This window comes from Mastomys coucha, unplaced genomic scaffold (genome assembly GCF_008632895.1).
Source record: "Mastomys coucha isolate ucsf_1 unplaced genomic scaffold, UCSF_Mcou_1 pScaffold21, whole genome shotgun sequence".
NCBI classification, from domain to species: Eukaryota; Metazoa; Chordata; class Mammalia; order Rodentia; family Muridae; genus Mastomys; species Mastomys coucha.
The window spans coordinates 3,474,186-3,494,821 of record NW_022196904.1 but is presented as its reverse complement, the minus strand read 5'-3'; the positions used below and the strand labels follow the sequence as shown (position 1 = coordinate 3,494,821).

General features: G+C 44.2%; 2 protein-coding genes across 4 annotated transcripts in view; both read left to right on the top strand.

Moving 5' to 3' along the window:
* Positions 1 to 8,249, top strand: part of Peg3 (paternally expressed 3) — a 26,685-nt gene extending 18,436 nt beyond the window's left edge. The window contains exons 8-9 of the mRNA XM_031385250.1: positions 347 to 439; positions 562 to 8,249. Coding sequence (XP_031241110.1) covers positions 347 to 439; positions 562 to 4,697 — 4,229 coding nt within the window. The 3' untranslated portion in view covers positions 4,698 to 8,249. The remainder of the gene's footprint in view (positions 1 to 346; positions 440 to 561) is intronic.
* A 7,570-nt stretch (positions 8,250 to 15,819) lies between these two features.
* Positions 15,820 to 20,636, top strand: part of LOC116101602 (zinc finger protein 501-like) — a 21,952-nt gene continuing 17,135 nt past the window's right edge. Inside the window, exons 1-2 of one of the 3 annotated variants that reach the window (XM_031385269.1) lie at positions 15,820 to 15,949; positions 16,552 to 16,674. The gene's annotated coding sequence lies outside the window, so the exon portion shown is untranslated. Of the gene's footprint in view, positions 15,988 to 16,549; positions 16,675 to 20,636 lie in introns of those variants that run through there. The other 2 variants (XM_031385268.1, XM_031385267.1) reach the window with 2 other exon arrangements.

Below are 20,636 nucleotides of genomic sequence, written 5' to 3'. Positions count from 1 at the left end.
CAAAACAAAACAAAAAGCAAAAAACAAAACAAAACAAAACAAAAAAAAAACCAAAAGAAAGAATGGAGTCTCTCAAAGAAGTGAACAAGAGCTAGACTACAAGAAGGTACTCTGAATTCATGCACATATGGAGTCTTTATACCACTTTCTGGGCATGATTAAACTAAGGGAATCAAAATGTAGATTATATCAGGTTAGAAAATGAATATGAAGAAAATAAAAGACATTCCAAGATTTGAATATGAGACAGTTCAATTTTACTGTGTGCAGGAGAACAGATCAATTGATGGTGATGAGTCTCAGTCTTTGATGTAAATTTGAACTGCCATTTTGTTCTTATAACCAGGAGTCCAGCTTGCCGAAGATGACCGACACTCTCACATGACACAAGGCCACTCATCGAGGTCTAAGAGAACTGCCTACCCAAGCACCAGTCGAGGTGAGTGACAAGCCGATCCCACATGGAGAAACTTCCACATTTCACATTCACCAACACCACAGGAAAATACTATCCTGAGCTTAGAGGCTAGGAAAGAATTACATATGGGGGTTTCTTTTCAGGTCTGAAACCCATGCCTGAAGCCAAAAAGCCATCCCACAGGCGTGGAATCTGTGAGGATGAATCTTCTCATGGAGTGATAATGGAAAAATTCATCAAGGACGTGTCACGCAACCCCAAATCCGGAAGAGCAAGAGAGCTGAACGAGCGTCCTCCTCCGAGGTTCCCCAGGCCTAATGACAACTGGAAGGACAGTTCCTCGAACAGAAGAGAGTCAGTGATCCAGGAGAGAGGTTATGAAGGGAGCGCATTTAGGGGAGGCTTCCGGCTCAACGCAGACTTGGCTTCCAGAAGCAGAGCTCTAGAAAGGAAGAGGCGTTACCACTTTGATTCTGATGAGAGGGGTTCGGGTCATGAGCATAAAAGCTGTGTGAGGAAGAAGCCTTTTGAGTGCGGTAATGAGATGAGACAGGCTATGAGCATGGGAAACCTGAGCAGCCCTTCCTTCTCTGAGTCGCAATCAATCGATTTTGGGGCAAACCCATATGTGTGTGATGAGTGTGGGAGGCAGTTCAGTGTCATCTCTGAGTTTGTTGAGCACCAGATCATGCACACTAGGGAGAACCTCTATGAATATGGAGAGTCCTTTATTCACAGCGTGGCTGTCAATGAGGTACAAAAAGGTCAGGGTGGGGGGAAACGCTTTGAGTGTAAGGAATGTGGAGAAACCTTCAGTAGGAGTGCTGCCCTGGCAGAGCACCGCCAAATCCATGCTAGAGAGTATCTTGCAGAATGTAGAGATCAGGAGGATGAAGAGACCATCATGCCTAGCCCAACCTTTAGTGAGCTGCAGAAGATGTATGGCAAAGATAAGTTCTATGAGTGCAAGGTGTGCAAGGAGACCTTTCTGCACAGTTCCGCCCTGATTGAGCACCAGAAAATCCATGGTAGAGGCAATTCAGATGACAGAGATAACGAGCGTGAGCGCGAACGTGATCGCCTACGTGCACGTGCACGGGAGCAGCGTGAGCGTGAACGTGAACGGGAGCGTGAGCGTGATCATGGCGAACCCTTTCTGACCTGTCCAAACTTCAATGAGTTCCGGAAGATGTACAGGAAAGACAAAATCTATGAGTGTAAAGTGTGTGGAGAGAGCTTTCTTCATCTCTCATCCTTAAGGGAGCATCAGAAAATCCATACTAGAGGAAACCCATTTGAAAATAAGAACAGGGTGTGCGAGGAGACCTTTGTCCCTAGTCAGTCTCTCAAACGGCGCCAGAAAAGTTACAGAGAGAAGCTGTTCGACTTTAACAATGCCAGAGATGCGTTGATGGGAAGCTCAGACCCCAGTGAGCATCAGAAAAATCGTTCCCGAAAGAATTTCTTTGAGGGCAGAGGATTTGAGAAACCCTTTGTTGAATCTCAGAAGAGTCATACTATAACAAGACCACCTGGAGACAAAGAAGATGACAAGCCGTTCACCATCAGTGTCAACCCTAATGACAAGCTGAAATTCCCCACCATGGAAAATAGCTCCCAGGGCAAATCTTATGAGAGGTCTGTTATTCACAGCTTGGGCTCCGCAGAAGCTCAGAAGAGTCATGGTGCACTAGGGTTCAGTAAACCAAAACCAGTGGCAGAGTCTAGCACCCAGAGCTCAAGCAGCATTAACTTCCCCAGAGTCTACTCTGGAGGAAACACCTATGAAGGAAAGGGATACAAGGACTCTGTCATCCACAGCTTGCCCGCTCCTCGACCTCTGAAACGTTACAGAGCAAATGACCTGATTCAATGTGATGAGGAGGGAGAATCCTCCATTTATATCCCAGATATTATTAATAAGCGAAGGAAGATTCCTGCCAGAGAAGATGCTTATGAAGGAAGTAGCAGCAACAACTACCACACACCAAATGTATCCCATGCTGAGCCTCCAAGTCTTTCTGGAGAGTCCCATGTGTCTAAGCAGGATGTCACGTTTTCAGTTCCCAGCTCAAGTGTTCGTGAACACCAGAAAGCTCGTGCCAAAAAGAAGTACATTGAGCCCAGGAGCAACGAGACCTCTGTTATCCACTCCCTGCCTTTTGGTGAACTGCTTGCTGGTCATCGTAGGGCAAAGTTCTTTGAGTGTCAGGAATGCGGGGAGGCCTTTGCTCGTAGGTCTGACCTCATTGAGCACCAGAAGATTCATGATAGAGATAGACCTTCTGGAAGCCGACATTATGAGCGCTCTGTCATCCGCAGCCTTGCTCCCAGTGACCCTCAGACCAGTTATGCCCAAGAACGTTTCATTCAAGAACAAGTGCGTAAATTCAGAGCGTTTGGACAACGCTTGACTACCAGCAACAACCTCAGTGTACAGAAAATCTATTCCCAAGAGAAATTTAATGCCGAGGAGCCCCATGATAAAGAAACTCATGGTCAAAAAATTCATGACAAAGAGCCATATGGTAAGGAGCCCAATGGCAAGGAGCCCCATGGTGATGAACCCCAGGACAAAGAACCCCTTGATCAGGAGATGTGCAGTGAAGAGCCCCATGGCGATAAGCCCCATGGTGAGGAACCTCATGGTGATGAGCCCCATGACAAGGAACCTATTGATCAGGAGATGCGCAGTGAAGAGTCCCACACTGAAGAGTCTCATGGTGATGAGTCCCATGGTCAAGAGTGCCATGGCCAGGAGAAAGCTGAAGATGCTATCATTCAAGCCTCCGTTTCTGAAGAGCATCAGAAAGATGATGCTGGTGATGCAATCTATGAATGCCAGGACTGTGGGCTGGGCTTTACTGACCTCAATGACCTCACAAGCCACCAGGACATCCACAGCAGAAAGGCTCTGGTTGACAGTCGTGAATACACACATTCTGAAGTTCATGTCCACTCCGTCAGTGAATTTGAGAACAAATACTCTGGAGAGAAACTGTATGAATGTCCAAAATGTGGAGAGTCTTTCATTCACAGCTCATTACTTTTCGAGCACCAGAGAGTCCACGAACAAGACCAGCTGTATTCTGTAAAGGCCTGTGATGACGGGTTCATCGCTCTGTTGCCCGTGAGACCAAGGAGAAATTGTACTGTAGAGAGGAATCCTGCCGTTTCTGGGTCAGCCATTCGATGCCGTCAGTGTGGACAAGGCTTCATTCACAGTTCTGCCCTAAATGAGCACATGAGACAGCACAGAGATAATGAAATACTGGAACAGGGTGAGCTGGCAGATGAGATTTTCATTCAAGGCCTAGCCCTCACTGAGTATCAGGGAAGTGAAACAGAAGAGAAGCTTTTTGAATGCACAATCTGCGGAGAATGCTTCTTCACTGCCAAACAGCTCGGAGACCACCACACCAAAGTTCATAAGGATGAGCCCTATGAATATGGGCCCTCCTACACTCACGCCTCCTTTCTCACCGAGCCTCTCAGGAAGCACATCCCACTGTATGAATGCAAAGATTGTGGGCAGTCCTTCCTAGATGACACTGTCATCACCGAGCGCATGGTGTTTCATCCTGAGCGAGAAGGGGGGTCAGAAATAGTAGCTGCCACTGCCCAAGAGGTCGAAGCCAATGTCCTTATTCCACAAGAAGAACTGCGAATCCAGGGCTCAAATGCAGAAGCTGCTGAGCCTGAAGTGGAGGCTGCTGAGCCTGAGGTGGAGGCTGCAGAGCCTGAGGTGGAGGCTGCAGAACCTAATGGAGAGGCTGAAGGGCCAGATGGAGAAGCTGCTGAGCCTGATGGAGAGGCTGAGCAGCCCAATGGAGAGGCTGAACAGCCAAACGGTGATGCTGACGAGCCAGACGGAGCCGGGATCGAAGACCCAGAAGAGAGAGCCGACGAGCCCGAGGAAGATGTTGAAGAGCCAGAGGGAGATGCAGATGAGCCTGATGGTGCAGACATTGAAGACCCAGAAGAGGAAGGAGAAGATCAAGAGATTGAGGTTGAAGAACCGTACTACAACTGTCATGAATGCACAGAAACATTCGCTTCCAGCGCAGCCTTTGGCGAGCATCTGAAAAGCCACGCCAGTGTGATCATCTTTGAGCCTGCCAGTGCTCCCGGAGAGAGCTCTGGCTACATCGAACAGGCCAGCACCAGTGCAGGTGGCGCAGAGCAGGCTGATGACAAGTACTTCAAATGCGATGTGTGCGGGCAACTCTTCAACGACCGCCTCTCCCTTGCCAGACACCAGAATTCTCATACTGGTTGAGTATTCAGGCTGAGGAAAAAAAAAGACAAAGCCAAACCTTCCTCCCAGAACCAGACCCTTAATAACTCACAGAGAGAGCCTAAACCAACCCATAATGTTAATAAGAAATTCACCTTACTGTATACATACCGGACTTCACATCATAGACTCACTCTCATCACAGACTGAAAAAAGGAAAGAGATTGGACACAGGGACTCTTTCAGTCTTAGCTGTTCCCCATCAAGCATCAGTGTATATTTGGGAAAGCTAGAGTATACATCTTCCATTTCATCTAAACAAGATTGAGGGAAAACCCAGTGACTATTCAAGACCACAGAGGTTGCCCCAATCGGCTGTAAATGATACCCCTTTCATATCCTATACATAATGATTCCTGCCATGTATATAAATGAGCAAATCAGTGATACATATATTTGGATTTAGTGTGCTATAGAATTTACAGTTTACTCTACAGAGCTACCTAGCCTGGTACTCTGATTTTTTTCCCTGAGGAGGAAGAGAGCAACAATTTAGCATATATTTGTAAGTATTGTCCATCTTGCGGAAGCTTTACTGTGCATTGTTTGAACCCCATTAGTATCCTTTCCAGTAATGGAGTGTTCTGTCCCCTACCTCTTAGATAGTCCTGTGAAGGTGTGGGTGTGAAAGATTGTGTGTCTTTGAATCCTGGCTGTGTGAAAACAGACATTTTAGCTTCCACAGCCATTTGGTGTGCACCTAGCCCCCTTGAGACTGATTGTGTAACCCTTTACAATATATGAATTTGTCTGTGACCTAAATCAACCCATCCCTACATTTATATACCTTACAGTGATTTTCATGCAAAAAAGTTACATTTGAGGTGTTCTTTAAGGTTTGGGTTTTTGTTTTCTAACAACTCATCGTGTGTTTGATAGTGAATTCATGAAACCTGAAGCTTTTCCCTGTAAACCTTAATGTCTTTGCCTTTCAAGAGTGGGTGACAACCATCGCTAGATCACAGCAGTGCCTAATGAAAGGTTGGGAACCACAGGAGGGGCTCTTACATTGTACATAAGGAAGCAGACTGACAACCTTTCATTAGCTGCTGTGTGCTTCCTGCCTTAAGTGACAAGTGGCAGCGTCGCTTGAGTCACCTGTGTGGTGTTGTATTGTGCTTGCCACAAGTCAGTGTGCTCCCTGGGTGCCCAGGAGCTAGTATCCTTAGATCTTTGTATCTCCAAACTTAATCCCCCTGTTCTCTATGTGTCTGTCAACCCCAAGTCTATTGCATTTTAAAAAAAGCAAAAACACACACACACACAAAGCTTTCTTTATAGTTAATCCTAGCTTAACATGGACTCAGGTTCCCCAGCAGCCTTAATTTTTTTTGTTACCATTGTTCTTTCTCATTGAGTCTCCTTAGTATTTCTGAGCTTTCCATTTAGTGTCCCATCTGTCTCCATGTCACCAGATGTCACAAACTGACTTCCCAGCTTGAGATTTCCTGCGTCCTGTACATGGACTGCTTGCGCTCCTTTACTTCCCCTCCCCTCATGGCTATAGAAAGACAATTTTTTGGCCTTCAGTTGGCTGGGGAAAAAAAAATTTAAAAATTTAAAAAATTAAAAAAAAATATAAAGCAGATCTGTAGCCGAAAGATCGCAAGATATGTACAGATCATCTGAGAACGTGAACAGAGTTTACCTGCTGGGGAAAGCGGTCTGATTCTTAGTCCTCTAGATCTGTAGATCCGGGGCTCATGAGGGAGTGTGCCAGAGCCTCAGTGAATGCCAAAGTCTTCAGAGGCTGGAGACCTAAGAGCAAGAAATAGGGATGAGTGAGCCAAAGAAGGGAGTTCCAAGATGACAGCAGATCTAGGAAGGAGATGAGACAGACTAAAGAAGACACCAGCAGCAGGGATTGGAAGGTCAGGGTGGTAAAAACAAATTGGAAAGAAGTGTCCTGGGTAGTTGGAAGAAAGGCCTTTTTGATGGCTTCATGTAGGTGAAAGCCAGCTGCATAAAGAGAGTCCCAGGTTGGAACTGACATCCAGGGAAACAGAGGGGCAATGATTCATTGGTTGAGGCTCCCTTGAAATGTAAGTCAGTGCCATAGCCATCTGGGTAAATGTGGGGCTTGGTATCAGTGACAGTGTCACACCCCACTAGACCCTTTTCAGAAAGTGACTCATCAAGAAGTTGAGTGTCCATTCTAACCATAACCAAGTGAGTAGATCAGGAACGATTGAAATGCCAGACTATGGAAAAGTAATTTAGTCAAAGTGCCCTGGATTCTTATGCAGTTGTTTAATAGTGATAACCACAAAGAATTGTGAAGGAAATATTCACAGAGTATGAAGTGGAGAGAGCAGGACACAAAATTATATTTGTACTACACTTATAACTGTTTTAAAATGTACGCTTATAGTCAAAAGCTATTGTGTTGTTGTAGGCTTATAGTCAAGCATTATTTCCTTAAATTTCTAGAATGTTCTTTATGGTAGTGTTATTCAAAAGTTAAGGATCATATTTCCATCATGAGCATAATTGGAACTCATTATGAAACACTTGGAAAATAACAGAAAAGTGGAGGAAAGATAATCCATGTTCCCACCATCCAAAGATAGATATACTCTTTAATATCTTGTTTATTCTTGTTGCTGTGCACAGGTTTATATATTACAACTGTGTCAAAATGTGTATTCAAGATAGTTCTAGTATTTCCTGTGAAATTACGGTAAAATACTTTGAAGTTTCCCTATGTTCCTTGTAATAGTCGCCTGATAATAAAGTTTAGTATGTAATGTCACCATCATAAGCATACTATATACCCTATGAAAATTGGAAAATAAGTAAAATTGAAAAGAAAACTGTGCCCACATTCCCTGTACCCGACAACTGTTAAGATCTTCATCTGTGTCCTTCATTTCATGTCATTGCACAAATTTGTGATTAAAACAGTGTTAAATAGATTTGCATAACGTCTAAAACAAACAGAAATGTGGGAAACAATTAAAAATAGTGTTTGGGGGGGGTCATGGTTAAATATTTTGTTCAAAATTTGTTGAATAATCTTCAGTGTTTGGGTAACAAACTTTATGTATGTACTCTGCATCACAAATATAAGGCATACTCAAAGAAAACTGTGAAACTGAAGTGGAGAATAACTGTATTTCCAGCAACCTTCCGGTAACACCTGGATCTGTGCACCATGTGTGCGATTGTGAGGTTGTCAATGATAAGTGTGTAGTGTCAACAGCAGGAAGAAATGTGGAAAAGTGTGGAACAGCGGGGCAGCTGTGGTAGGGTTACAGTGAAGTGTGTTTTCTTTGAGGGGCCTTTATCATAGTGTTCTAGTAGGCTGCCCTTATTGCTTATATATGCAGTATGTGACCATTCTAGTAGCCTTGAAGATGTGGAAATGTAGAAGAGAAACTCACCCATATTTTCATTACCCAAAGACTGTGTTAACATCTCAATTTGTTTTCTTTGTCTTGTTTCTGTGCACAGGCTTTTGGTTTGTTAATATGGTTGTAGTTGTTCTATCTTGTAATAGTGTCAACAATAAAAATAAAGTTAAAAATAAAGTAATTCTCAGTCTCTTCTTTTGTCCTCCTTATGTGTTTGGGGTTGGTAACTTTGCAGGGACTTGTCACTGTTGATAAAGTTATATATTCAAAACGTTAGTGACTCCTTAGCCCTACAAAGTTTTGATTTTCAAATATTATTCTTAATTTAAAAAATTAACCTTTGTGTGTATGTACACATGTGAATGGATATTTGTGTGTGAGTATAGGCATAGACACTCATGTCCCAGTGTGTGTGTGTGTGAAGGTCAAATGACAGCCTCAGGTGTCAGCCCCCACCTTCACATCATTTGAGAGAAGGCCTTTTTCAGTTGACCACTATGTCCCCCAGGATGAATGGCTTGCAAGTCTGTGGAGACTCTCTTGTTCCAGCCTCCAAGATTTCTATAAAAGTTATAAAAGAGATTACAGAAGCATGCAACAGCTGCAAGCTTTATGTGGGCTCTGAGATATAAACTCAGATTTTTTTTTTAAAGAGTTATTTTTTATTATTATATGTATGTGTGAGTAGCTATCTTCAGACACACCAGAAGAGGGCGTCAGATCTCCTTACAGATGGTTGTGAACCACCATGTGGTTGCTGGGATTTGAACTTAGGACCTTCAGAAGAGCAGTCAGTGCTCTTAACAACTGAGCCATCTCTCCAGCCCATAAACTCAGATTTTAATGACTGTTATAAGTGCTTTGTCCATGAAGCCATTTCTTCACTTTGTGTTATTATTATTATTATTATTATTATTATTATTATTAAGATTGTATACTCCAGCAGTTATTTTTCAGGGATCTATGGATTCTACTTGAATCCTAGCTTTAACTGCTCCTCTTAAGACTAAATCATAGTTAATCCTACTAAATCATAACCATCTACCAGTGGTTTTAGATTTTACTATAATCATAAATATATTTTGGTTAGTTGATAGGATATTATTAATTGGAAATATGAGGTTCCATAACATGAGGGTTCATTACTCCTTAACATGAAAATAGTAATATTAGGGCTTAGCATCACAATGAGGCATTTATTCCAAACTTCTGCCGAAGATTAAAAAGTGTTCATTATACTTTAACCCAGATTCACCACTGGGAACATAACAATATAACAGTTCATCTGGTTATCATAACTGATGTATGAGAGGTACATGTGTGTGTGTGTGTGTGTGTGTGTGTGTGTGTGTGTGTTCACACACCTGAGCCATGCTAGCACACAAGGAGGCCATTTGAGAAAAGGGGAGGGGATGGGAGAGAGGAGAGGGAAGGACCAAGCACACCAGCCAGGACCAGGTAACCAAAATGGTTGGATTATATAAAGAAGAACAGCTGGGGAAAGGGCAGTCCAGCAAGGGCTGGGGAAGTTTAGGGTAGGGAGCAGGGTACAACAGTCAGGAGGGTTCCTCTTGCTCCCCCAACCAACAGTCAAGTGCTGGCATTACAATCGTGTGCCCCCACACCTGGTTTTTTTATGTGAGTTCTGAGTATTAAACCCATATCCTCATGTTTGAATGGCGAGAATTACACCAACAGGGCCACCCCTCCCTCACCCTTTGAGAAGTAATTATTAAGCATTCTTGTAGCTTCATAATTGAATGAAAGAAAAAGAAGAAATATAAAGGGAAGGAACATGGAACATGACCAGTTCTGGATTTTGGCATCAAATTAATTAAAAGAAAGGAAGAAAGAAAGAGAGAAAGAAAAGACAGAAGGAAGGAAGAAAAGAAAGAATGGAAAGAAAGGAAAGAGAGAAAGAAAAGAAAGACAGACAGACAAACATGTTTGCTCCTAGGTAATGGTGGAAGAAAAAGTTTATTATAAATATGTGGGAGAGCATAGAAAGAGGCAGGGACATTTGGGAGAGTCCAGAGTGGACATGACCCTGGGCTGTGTGGGGAGAGGGGGAGAGGAAGAGAGAGGGAAGAGAGGAAGACCAAGGGTACCAACCAAGAGGGAGGGGGGATAGAGGGGAGAAAAGAAAAAGGATCAGGTAACCAAAATGGTTGGATTATATAGGGAAGGGTGGCTGGGGGAAGGGCATCCCAGACCCTGGGCTGAGAAGTTGAGGATTGGGGGAATGGGGTATGCCAGTCAGGAGGACCCTGTAGCAGGTAGGGACTGAGGGATGCTGGGAGAATCTGGCAACAGCCACTTTAATATGTGAAATAAGCACCTCAGCCATTTGGCCCAGGATTTGAAATCTAACAATAATGACTAGATATTTTAAGCTCAGTAGCTAACTGGATCCCTATTGGTGACCTCAGTGGAAATCCGACATGAATCCTTGGCTACTGTACCTCTGATTCCGTAACTACCAAAAGTGATGACCAAATCACTCCACTTTTTCTGCTCAACCACCAGAGTCCACTTTGCTCTAAAGAAAGAAGAGTGTAAATGACTCTGAATTCCAGTCACTCTGGCCTCTGGTAGAGTTCTGAATGTTTTCATAGTTCTAAAACTTTGCTCACACTAAAATGAAGTCTCATTGGATTGTGGTTGCCTCATTGGCACCAATCTTAGTGTTTGATTGCTGTGAAGAGACACCATGCCCTTGGCAACTCTTATGAAAGAAAACATTTAATTAGGGCTGGCTGACAGTTTCAGAGGTTTAGTCCATTATCATTATGCCAGGGAGCATGGTGGCACATGGCAGACATGATGCTGGAGAAATAGCTGAGAATTCTACATCTTGATCCACAAGCAGCAGGAAGAGGGAGACACTGGGCCTAGCATGGGCTTTTGAAACCTCAAAGTCTAAACCCAAGTGACACATTTCCTCCAGTGAGGCCACACCTACTCCAACAAGGCCACACCTCCTATTCTTTCTCATGTAGTGCCACTCACTGATGACTAGGTATTCAACTATATAAGCCTGTGGGGACCATTCTAATTCAAGACACTACAGCATCTGGTCAGACCTTCATTAGTCATCCTATAACAAGGGATTTCAGCATGGGCCAAGTCAAAAGACCCATTCTTTTTCAAGATTTTTCTAAAGAGTATCCTGATGGAAAGTAATAGAGAACAGAAATGAAATGGGTGTCTATTGAGAATGCATGCTCAACCCTTGTACTCCTAAGGAGTTCTTCCCGCCCCCCACACACCCCAACACTTCATTTGAAGGGGTAATTATCCCCTACCACCACATTTATTGCATGAGATCTGATGTCTTTCTAGCATCAGCTGATATATACTCATGGGCTCCCAATGTCCAGTCATTATCAAAAGAAACTAATAGCTAATTAGGTAAGTGTCTTAGGGTTTTATTGCTGTGAAAAGACATCATGACTCCTAAGGATACTCTTTTTTTTTTTTTAAAATTAATCATTCCATTCGTTTATATCTCAAATGATATTCCACTTCCCAGTTATCCCTCCACAAACCCTCCATTCCACATCTGCCCTTTCCTCCCTCCCCTTTGCCTCTATGAGGGTGCTTTCCCACCTACCCACACTCTCCCATCCCACCGCTCCAGCATCATCCTACATTGGAGCATCAAACTTCCACAGGACCAAGAAACCTCCCCTCCCATTGATGTCAGGCAAGGCCATCCTCTGCTACATATGTATCTGAATCCATGGATTCTCTCCCTGAATACTCCTTGGTTGGTAGCCTAGTCCCTGGGAGCATTGGGTGATGCAGCCAGCCTATGCTGTTCTTTCTGTGGGGTTGCAATCACCCTCTGCTCCTCCAGTCCCTCTGCCAGCTCCCCCATGGGGTCTCTGAGCTCAGTCTGATGGTTGGCTCCAAGCATCTGCATTGGTCATTTGCTGGCAGAACCTCCTAAGGAACAACCCACACCAGGTTTCTGTCAGCAAGCACTACTTGGTAATAGCAGCAATGTTGGGGTTTGGTGTCTGCAGACAGGATAAGTCCCCAGGTGGGGCAGTCCTTGGATGGCCCTTCCTTCAGTCTCTGCTCCATTTTTTGTCCCTGTTCTTCCTTTGGACAGGAACATTTCTGGGTTAAAAACTTTGAGATGGGTAGGTGGCCCCATCCCTGGACCAGGGGCCATGCCTATCTATTGGAGGTTGTCTCTACAGATTCTATCTCCCCTTCAATGCCTATTTCTGCTAAAGTCATCCCCGATGGGTCCTGGGAGCCTCTCATTTCCCTGGTGTCTGGGACCCTCCAGTGGCTATCCCCATTTCCTCATCCCCCACTGCTACATATTTTTATTCGATTTCCTGACCCTCTGTAGCTCTTTCCCATCTCCTCCCAATACCTGATACTGCCTGCCTCCTCCCATATTTTGACCAAGGCAACTCTTATAAAGGAGAAAATTTAATTGTGGCTGGCTTATAGTTTCAGAGGTATAGTCCACTATCATCACAATGGGAAGCATAGCAGCATGCAGGCAGACATGGTGCTGGAGAAGGAGCTGAGAGTTCTACATCTTGATCCACAGGCAGCCAGGATGAGGGTCTCCTTCCACATTGGGCAGAGTTTGAGCATAGATATCTTCAAAGCCCACTTACACAGTGACCCAGTTCCTCCAAAAGGCCACACCCATTCAAAAAGGCCACACCTCCTAACAGTGCCACTTCCTATGTGTCAAGCATATTCAAATCACCACTGTAAGTCTTCATATAGATAAGGTCTGGAGATATTGAAGAGATGAAGCCACAGGGCCTGGGAAAGCTTGGTTCCTAGTGCCTCATTTTTCATTAGAGGCTGGCTGAAAGTCTTGCCCTTCCATCGCCATAATGAAATGCCAGAGGCAATCAACTTATGAATAAACAAGACTGCTGCCAAAGATCAAGTGCTTCCATCACTTAAAGATGCTGGCAAGGGTGGCCAGGGATGGAAGTGTGCTTGTAGAGTAAACCACTCTGTCTGCAAACCAGGAAGCAAAAGTGTGACCAAAAAACTAAAGCCCCACAATTCTCTTCAAGGGCATACTGTAGTGACTTAAGAACTAGGAATTAGGCCTTCCTTCTTAAAGGTTCTGTCACTTATCACAAAAGCCAGGCAGGGGACCACACCTTTAACACACAAGCCCCTGAAACTCTCATCCCAAACCACAGTGCATGAGTAATCCACGGGTTGGCCAAGAAAAACAAGCTTTCCAAGAATTACTGAATGTCGAATGTAAACTAACACTAATTCAAGTGTGGGGATGTTGTAAAGTGTAGAGCAATTACAATATGTTATCAGGAACAGCAAGCAAACCAGTTTCCAACCCAGAAAAGCAAGAAAGAAGGCAAAATTGGTACTCTGGCTACTTCCAGTCAGACATCTGGCGTCATAATGGTTGGTCACATTAAAGTCCCTTTTCTTACACAGAGAGCAATGTTGTATCTTCAATGGAGTAGAGACTTCTACAACATCCTTCCTCTCCCTCAGCTTATGCCAGCCTCATCCTAATAATCATGAGCTTACTGTAGACCTTCACATTTCACATAGTGGTTAGCTATCGTTGTGATGATAAGGCATGGGGTGACTCACAACCACCTAACTCCAGTTCCAGGTGATTCAACAGCATCTTCTAGCTTCCACAAGCTCCTGTACACATGATATATACACATATACTCAGGCACCCTTATGCATACACATAAAAACAAAAGACTTTTAAGCCATTCATCTTCCTAGCTGGGCATGGTAGTACGTGCCTTTCATTTCAGCACTCAAGAGCCAGGTGCATCTCTGGATTTGAGGCCATCCTGGACCACACAGAGAGACTCTGTCTCAAAACCAACAACAAAACTTTTCAACGGCACACAAGTACTTCTTGTTCACACCACTGGGATATGTTCAAGGTTGGCTATGTGACACTGCTTACATTTGACCCACCAGGCCAACCGAGCCTGCTCTTATGTCTGGTGCTAACTGGCTGTGGCTAACCGAGGTCCTAGGTAAAGCATTTCAGTCTTAGTTCCCTTTTCTGTTGCTGTGATGAATTATTCTGACCAAAGGAACTTAAGGGAGAAAGAGTTTACTTTATCTCAAAATTCAAGTGTCATTGGGGCATCATGGGAGCATCATGGGAGTATTGGGCATCACGGGAGCATCATGGGAGTATTGGGTTGGGGATCCAAAGCAACAGGAGCCTGAAACAGCTGGCCAAATCATAGCCATGGTGAGGCTACAGAGAGTGATGAATGCATGTAGTTCACTCTCTCCCTTTTATACAGTCCTGGATGTCCTGACCTGAGAATGGTTCCACCAACAGTTATGATGGGTCTTACCACAGCTAACATAATCAATATAATCACTCCCACCCAGACAGGCGGCCCATCTTCCAGGTGATTCTAGATATTGTCAAGTTGACAATGCGCTCCTCAGATGCTCTGCCCCTCTGTGGCTCACTAACCATCTGAATGAGGGTGAGAGATTACTTTCTGTTGGTTGGTTTATTGTGTGTGTGCATATGTGTCCTTGTGGAGGCCAGAGGTCAGGAACTGTTTTCTCTCCTTCCACAGCTGTGGGTCCTCAGATTGACCTCATGTCTTTAGAGTTTCTGTGAAGAGACACCATGACCAGGGCAACTCTTATAAAGGAAAACACTTCATTGGGGCTGCCTTACAGTTCAGAGGTTTAGTCTATTGTCATTATGGTGGGACACAAGGCAGCATGGTGCTGAGAGGTAGCTGAGAGTTCTACATCTGGGTCTGCAAACAGCAAGAAGAGACTATGAGCCACTAGTCCTGGCTTGAGTTCAGAAACCTCAAAGCCTGGCTAAAACGATGCTGTTCCTCCAACAAGGCCATACCTACTCCAGTGATGCCACACCTTCTAATAGTGCCACTACCTGTGAATCTATGGGGGACATTTTCATTCAAACTTCCACACTGAGAGAATCAGTGAACAACCAACCCGTTGACACTTGGAGTCAGTGCTATTCACTTCATTCTGTTGGCTAAAGCAAACTTCCTGGAATAAGGAAGTTTGTATTCCACCTTCAGGAGAGAAATTGCATACCCTACAACAGAGGGTGTGAATATGAAGAAGCATTAATGACATATCATCAGGGATAGTGGGCACATTTTCCTCCCCCTGACATACATCCTCCACACCCTATAATCCCTGTACAACAGTGGGAAGCTTAGCTCAGATCAGCGGTGAGGGGGATACCACTTGTAGACGCTGAGGAGTCTTTCTCCTAAGCTGAGAAATACTCCCCAAATCTATGCTGTGACTTTAATGGTAAAGTAGATCCAGAAGCAAAGAAGTGAAAACAGAAGAGTGCTGGTGACTCAGTCCAGTAATCCCAGCTATAGGGAGGCTCAGCGCAAGGGGATCCTGAGGTTGAGGTCTACATAGTGAAACCCTGTCCCAAACCGAACCACTTTTCTCCAGCGTGTCATTACATAGTCTTAAAAATCTTTTCCTCTTCTACCATCGATCTCTATCAATTTAGAAATTTTGCTACCGAAGGAAAATTTTCCACCAGGAGACGCAATAGCTCAATAGCACTAGAAGTGGAGCCACAGAGGGGCAGAGCATCTGAGGAGGGCTTGTAGCGAACTCTTCTTGCTGGGGACTACATTTCCCACAGGTCCCAGCGCGCTGTGCCGGGAGCTGGGCGCGCTTCATAGACACGAAGCCTCCGGCTGGGCGGCGCGCGAGTTTCTGGGATATGCAGTCCTGTGGGCGGTGCCCTCGAGCTGGGGACTTGGGTTTTGAAAGTCATCCCGCGGCATTCCACTCCGGGTGACCGCAGGCTGCGGTGCCTGGAGGAGAGTGCTGCCGGATAACCGAGCGCGAGGATGAGAGGCAAGGATACGAGAGAGGGCAGGGTGTCTGCATGCTGGGTGGGTTCCCACCTTATCACAGCTCTGTAGAGGACAGTGGTCTGGGTAGGAGGATGTGTGAGGGAAGAGTGTAGCACAGCTCTCAGATACTTCTGCCACGTTATGGGGATTTGTGTAATTCCTATTTAGAGAGTTTGGACGCTGCAATGTGTCTGCTTTCTTCCACAACTTTTAAGTTTATGGGTGGCTTAGTTTGTCTCGTCTGTGTAGTTGTAGTTGGTGCTTGCTGGGTTGTTTGGTTGGTTGACTGTAAAGTCAAATTCTCTTCTTGTGTGTGTGTGCGTGAGCTTGTGTTCTACTTTGTAACAATATCTGTTTTTGAATACGTATGAGTTGTGGCTGTGAGTTTTGCCCAACTGCCCGACTGTGCCGATGTGGCCAAGTATGACGGTATGAGTTTGTATTTGTATGTTGGTTAATTTGTCTGTAGTTGAGCCTGACTACGTGTCTCATTCTGTGGGTCTACTAATGTCGATGCTATGCTATAACATTGTGAGTGTGAATTTTTTTTATTAAATTATTTATTTACTTTTTTTTTGTGTGTGTGTTTGTATGTGTGTGTAGGTCTTTGGACAACTCACAACAGTCTGTTCTCTCCTACTATGTGGGTCCCAGCGATGGAACTCGGGTTGTAAGGCTTGGCAGCACTCGCCTTTACCAGCTGAGCCACGTAGCTGGTCCCAGATTGTGAGTTCATAGTATGCCTGGCAGAGGGTAATTGTGAAGATTTTAGGTTGTATTTATATCTGTGGTATGGCAGGGGATGTACTGGGATGGTTGAAGGGGCTCAGCTCAGCTATGTGAATTAATATGGTCTGGGTTTGTATGTAGTTCGTGAGTTGCATCTCACTGATTTGTATGCAATTGATTCTATTCCATTGGGTGTGCTTATGTGTATTTGAGTATTCATATGTGTTTGCTTATATGTAGGTAAGAGTAATAGTTTGTGCATATTGGTATGCTTTCTGGATGGCTATTAGCTAAACTTGTGAGTATCCAAGGCAAGGTTGCACCAGGAAAGTCATTTCTCCCCTACCTAGTGGCCTGTGACCAGTATGAAACCCTGGATAATTTCAACCCAAGCCCAAAAGACAGCCCCACAGTCCCATTCAGGCAAAATGTCCTGTTCTAGGACTGAGGTGTCAGGGTGGCTACTGTGCTGTGCAAGAGACCAGATAGAGGTGTCTTTACTTTTTTCTAGAATGTACCTGCTGGCCTCGGGGAACAGGGCAGACTACAGAGCCTGGTGAAGGATAAGCAGGGATCCAGACTGGGAACTGAGTTTGTGAACCACAGAGCAACCAAGTCTCTGGATGTCTTTAGACAACAGTAGGAGAGGAGAGAAGAGAAGAAATAGAGGAAGCTAGAGTTGGCTCAGAGGAAGGTGTTGTGGTATGCTCTTCAGGACACATAGCCAGGCATTACAAAGAAGGATCTAGAAGCCCTGGAGACATATTAGTCTAATAGACTGGGAGGAAATGAGAGGTGGCTTCCCAGACTTTAGATACGCCAGTTGGGAACCAGAGGAACCAGTTAGGCACTTGATTTGATGGACCTTATAGGAATGATTTTAGAAAGACCCCAAGAGGGTTAGGCTAAGTATGGAACAATGGGGAGTTCAGAAGGTCTTTAGGGCTCCACACAGGGCATGTATGAAGATTTCTGGATGAGAAGGGTGCTTGGAAAAGGTTTTGAACATGTGTAACAAGTAAGTATATATTAGTGCCCAGTCGTGAGTGAGGGCAGGAAGCATCATTTTCTTGGGAGTGGGTACCATTGGACCCTAAGTGAGCTTGAAGTCAGCCTTAGAATCAAGCAGAAAGAGGTCTTCTATCAGATAGGTGACTGGGAGTTCTAGAATGTTCTTCTGTAGATGCTATGTGTACCTGTCCACACTCATGTACGTTTGGTGAGGTCTTTGGCATTTATGGATAGGTGCCAGGTTGAGCGGGCAATTTTCTCAGTTTCCTTGGCATAAAGACATGCAGATGGATTTGTGTCTGTGTGCTAGTATGTCTCTGGTCTTTTTCTGAAAATGTGTTCTCAACACCTAAATTGTGGTTGGATTTTTCCCAAGTTTGAGGCTATATCAGTATGTATGAAGCTGCCGTGGGTCTCAGTGTCTTTAAAAAAAAAAAAAAACCTGCAAAGCAGAGGGTATGTTTGCCAATTCTATCATTGCTGCTGTTGTTGCTATTATTGTTGATTGCATTTGTTCTGTGATAACTCCTCACATGTATATAGTGCGCTTGTTTATCCTCACTCCCCACCTTCTTATGTCTCCCGACCCCTGCACCCCACCTTCCTTAAGAGGTCCCCGTTTTTGTTTTTTTTTTTTACATTTATGCCTTTTTTGTTTTGTGACTCACTGATTTTAACCAGGGCTGACTGTGTGTGTATGGCTGCAGGTTTGAAACAATCTCCTGGAGCCTGTTGGGCTCATTATTTGGTACCCAACTGAAGGCAATGACTGTTTCTCCCCCAGAATCCGTCAGTTGCCAGAAGTTCAGCAGGGAAGGAAAGAGGCCCGTGAACCTCTCCTTAATTCATGAGGGCTGCTGGCAAGCCCAGGCTTGTTCAATGGCTACGCACGTCTTTGTGAGTAGCAAAGTGCATGGCACTCTATAAAGGGAATCTTCACTTGTTGGGGAACATTGTATGTTTGGCACGTCTGCCAAGGCCTAACCACAGGTTGGTCCTGAGCTTTTATGCTTATTTCTGGGCAGAAACATCAAACTGTGTGGTCAATAGATGTGTCTTCAACAGTAGAGTTTGCTTCTTTCTGGAGCTCACAGCCACAGGGAAGGAGTGCTGGGGAAAGAGCATGTCCATGTGTGGCTCAGTCGAAGACCTTGATGATAGGGACATGGTGTAGGGGAAACTGAGGCCAGCATGAAGGAAGAAACCCTGGGGCTGTAATAGCACTAAAATCAAAACCAGTGCACGAGAGCATATACTCTATATTGGGCACTGTTCAATTACTTGATGTTCATGGAACATTAGACATTCCTATTTTTAAAAAGCATCTATTTTTACTGTTAAATGCTGTGTATGTATATGTGAGGGGGAGGTCTGGGCATATGTAATTAAAATGCTTGTGGATGTCAGATCCTCTTAGAATTGGAGTTACAGGCAGTTGTGAGCCATCTGACGAGGACTCTGAGAACCACACTCGGGTGCAAGAGCAGTAGGTGTACTTTACTACAGAGCTATCTTCCCAGTCCTTGAATTCTCATGTTTAATAATTTTTAAAATATTTATTTGTGTTTGATTGTATGCACATACACGAGTACACATGTACGTGAGTGCAAGAGCACATGTGAGGACATGCACGTTCTGTAGCACTCTTGTGGAGGTGACAGTTTTTGAGACAGTCTCTTTTACTCGCTGCTGTGCTGTGTATCCTAGGCAAGCTGCATTGTGGGCTTCTTTAGGGTTTTCCTGACTCTGTTTTTCATCTCACTCTTGGATGCTAGAAAAACTGAAGGGAACGGCCCCATCCTTTTACCTGCCTTGTGGAATTCAAACACAGGTTAGCAGGTGTATGTGGCAAGCACTTTTACCCATCGGCGCTCCCTCCCTGACCTCCCCAATCCATTTTCATTCTTTTGTTGTTTGTCCCTTTGTTTTGCGTTGTCTTTGGAAGAAAAATATGAAAAGGCTGAACAACCAGTCTGGAATTCAAATTACCAGTTAAAATACAGGACACTCATTTAAATTTGATTTTAATTTTTTTTTTAGGAATTATCAAGTATATATTAACAGTATATATATTTTAGAGCTAGTTATTAAATACATTTAGAAAGTAGTTCTTTGGGAGCTGGGGCATGAGACAGTCATGTAAAATGCCTGCTATGCAAGTTTAAGAACCTGAGTTCTACTCACATAAAACACCAGGCATGTAGTCTCAACACTGGAGAAGAGAAACTAGGAGCATCCCAGAGACTCCTCTGCCAGGAAGTCTAACTCAGTAAGTGGATTTTAGATTTTATTGAGAGACTCTATTTCAAATAACAAGGTTGACTGGCTCCTGAGGAATGACACATGAGGTAAACTCTGGCTTCTACATGTCCATGCATATATACATGCACATGGATATACATGTGCCCTCCTACACATGAACACACACACACACACACACACACACACAAGATCATTCTTTTTGATAGGCATGTCCAGGTATAGTATCTGAGATGTTTCTATAATTGAAAATTATTCTTTGCTTATATGAAAGTTAATTTTACTCTAGTCCATGTATTTTTATTTATCAAATCTGGTCCCTAAGGTCTCACAGATAAGAATGGTCAGCTGGGACCATTCATTTCCAGAAACACTGACACCTCGCCCTTGTGTCCCAGGCTTGCAGTAATACTTGGGGAGATCAGAACTCACAGCACAGTAGTTTTATTGACCACCAAGTCCTGTAGCATCCCCATTTCAGAGTCTGTCCAGGTGCATAAATATTTTTCTTTACTGTTGTCGCATATGGAGCTGGGATGTAACTCAGTTGGCAAAGCAGTTGTCTAGCATCCAAGAAGCCCCTGCGTTTTATCCCTAGTACTGAATAAACTCGGTATGGTGGAACGTGGATTGTATTCCCAGCTTGAGGTTGATGAAGGCAAGAGAATCAAAAATTCTAGGTCATACTT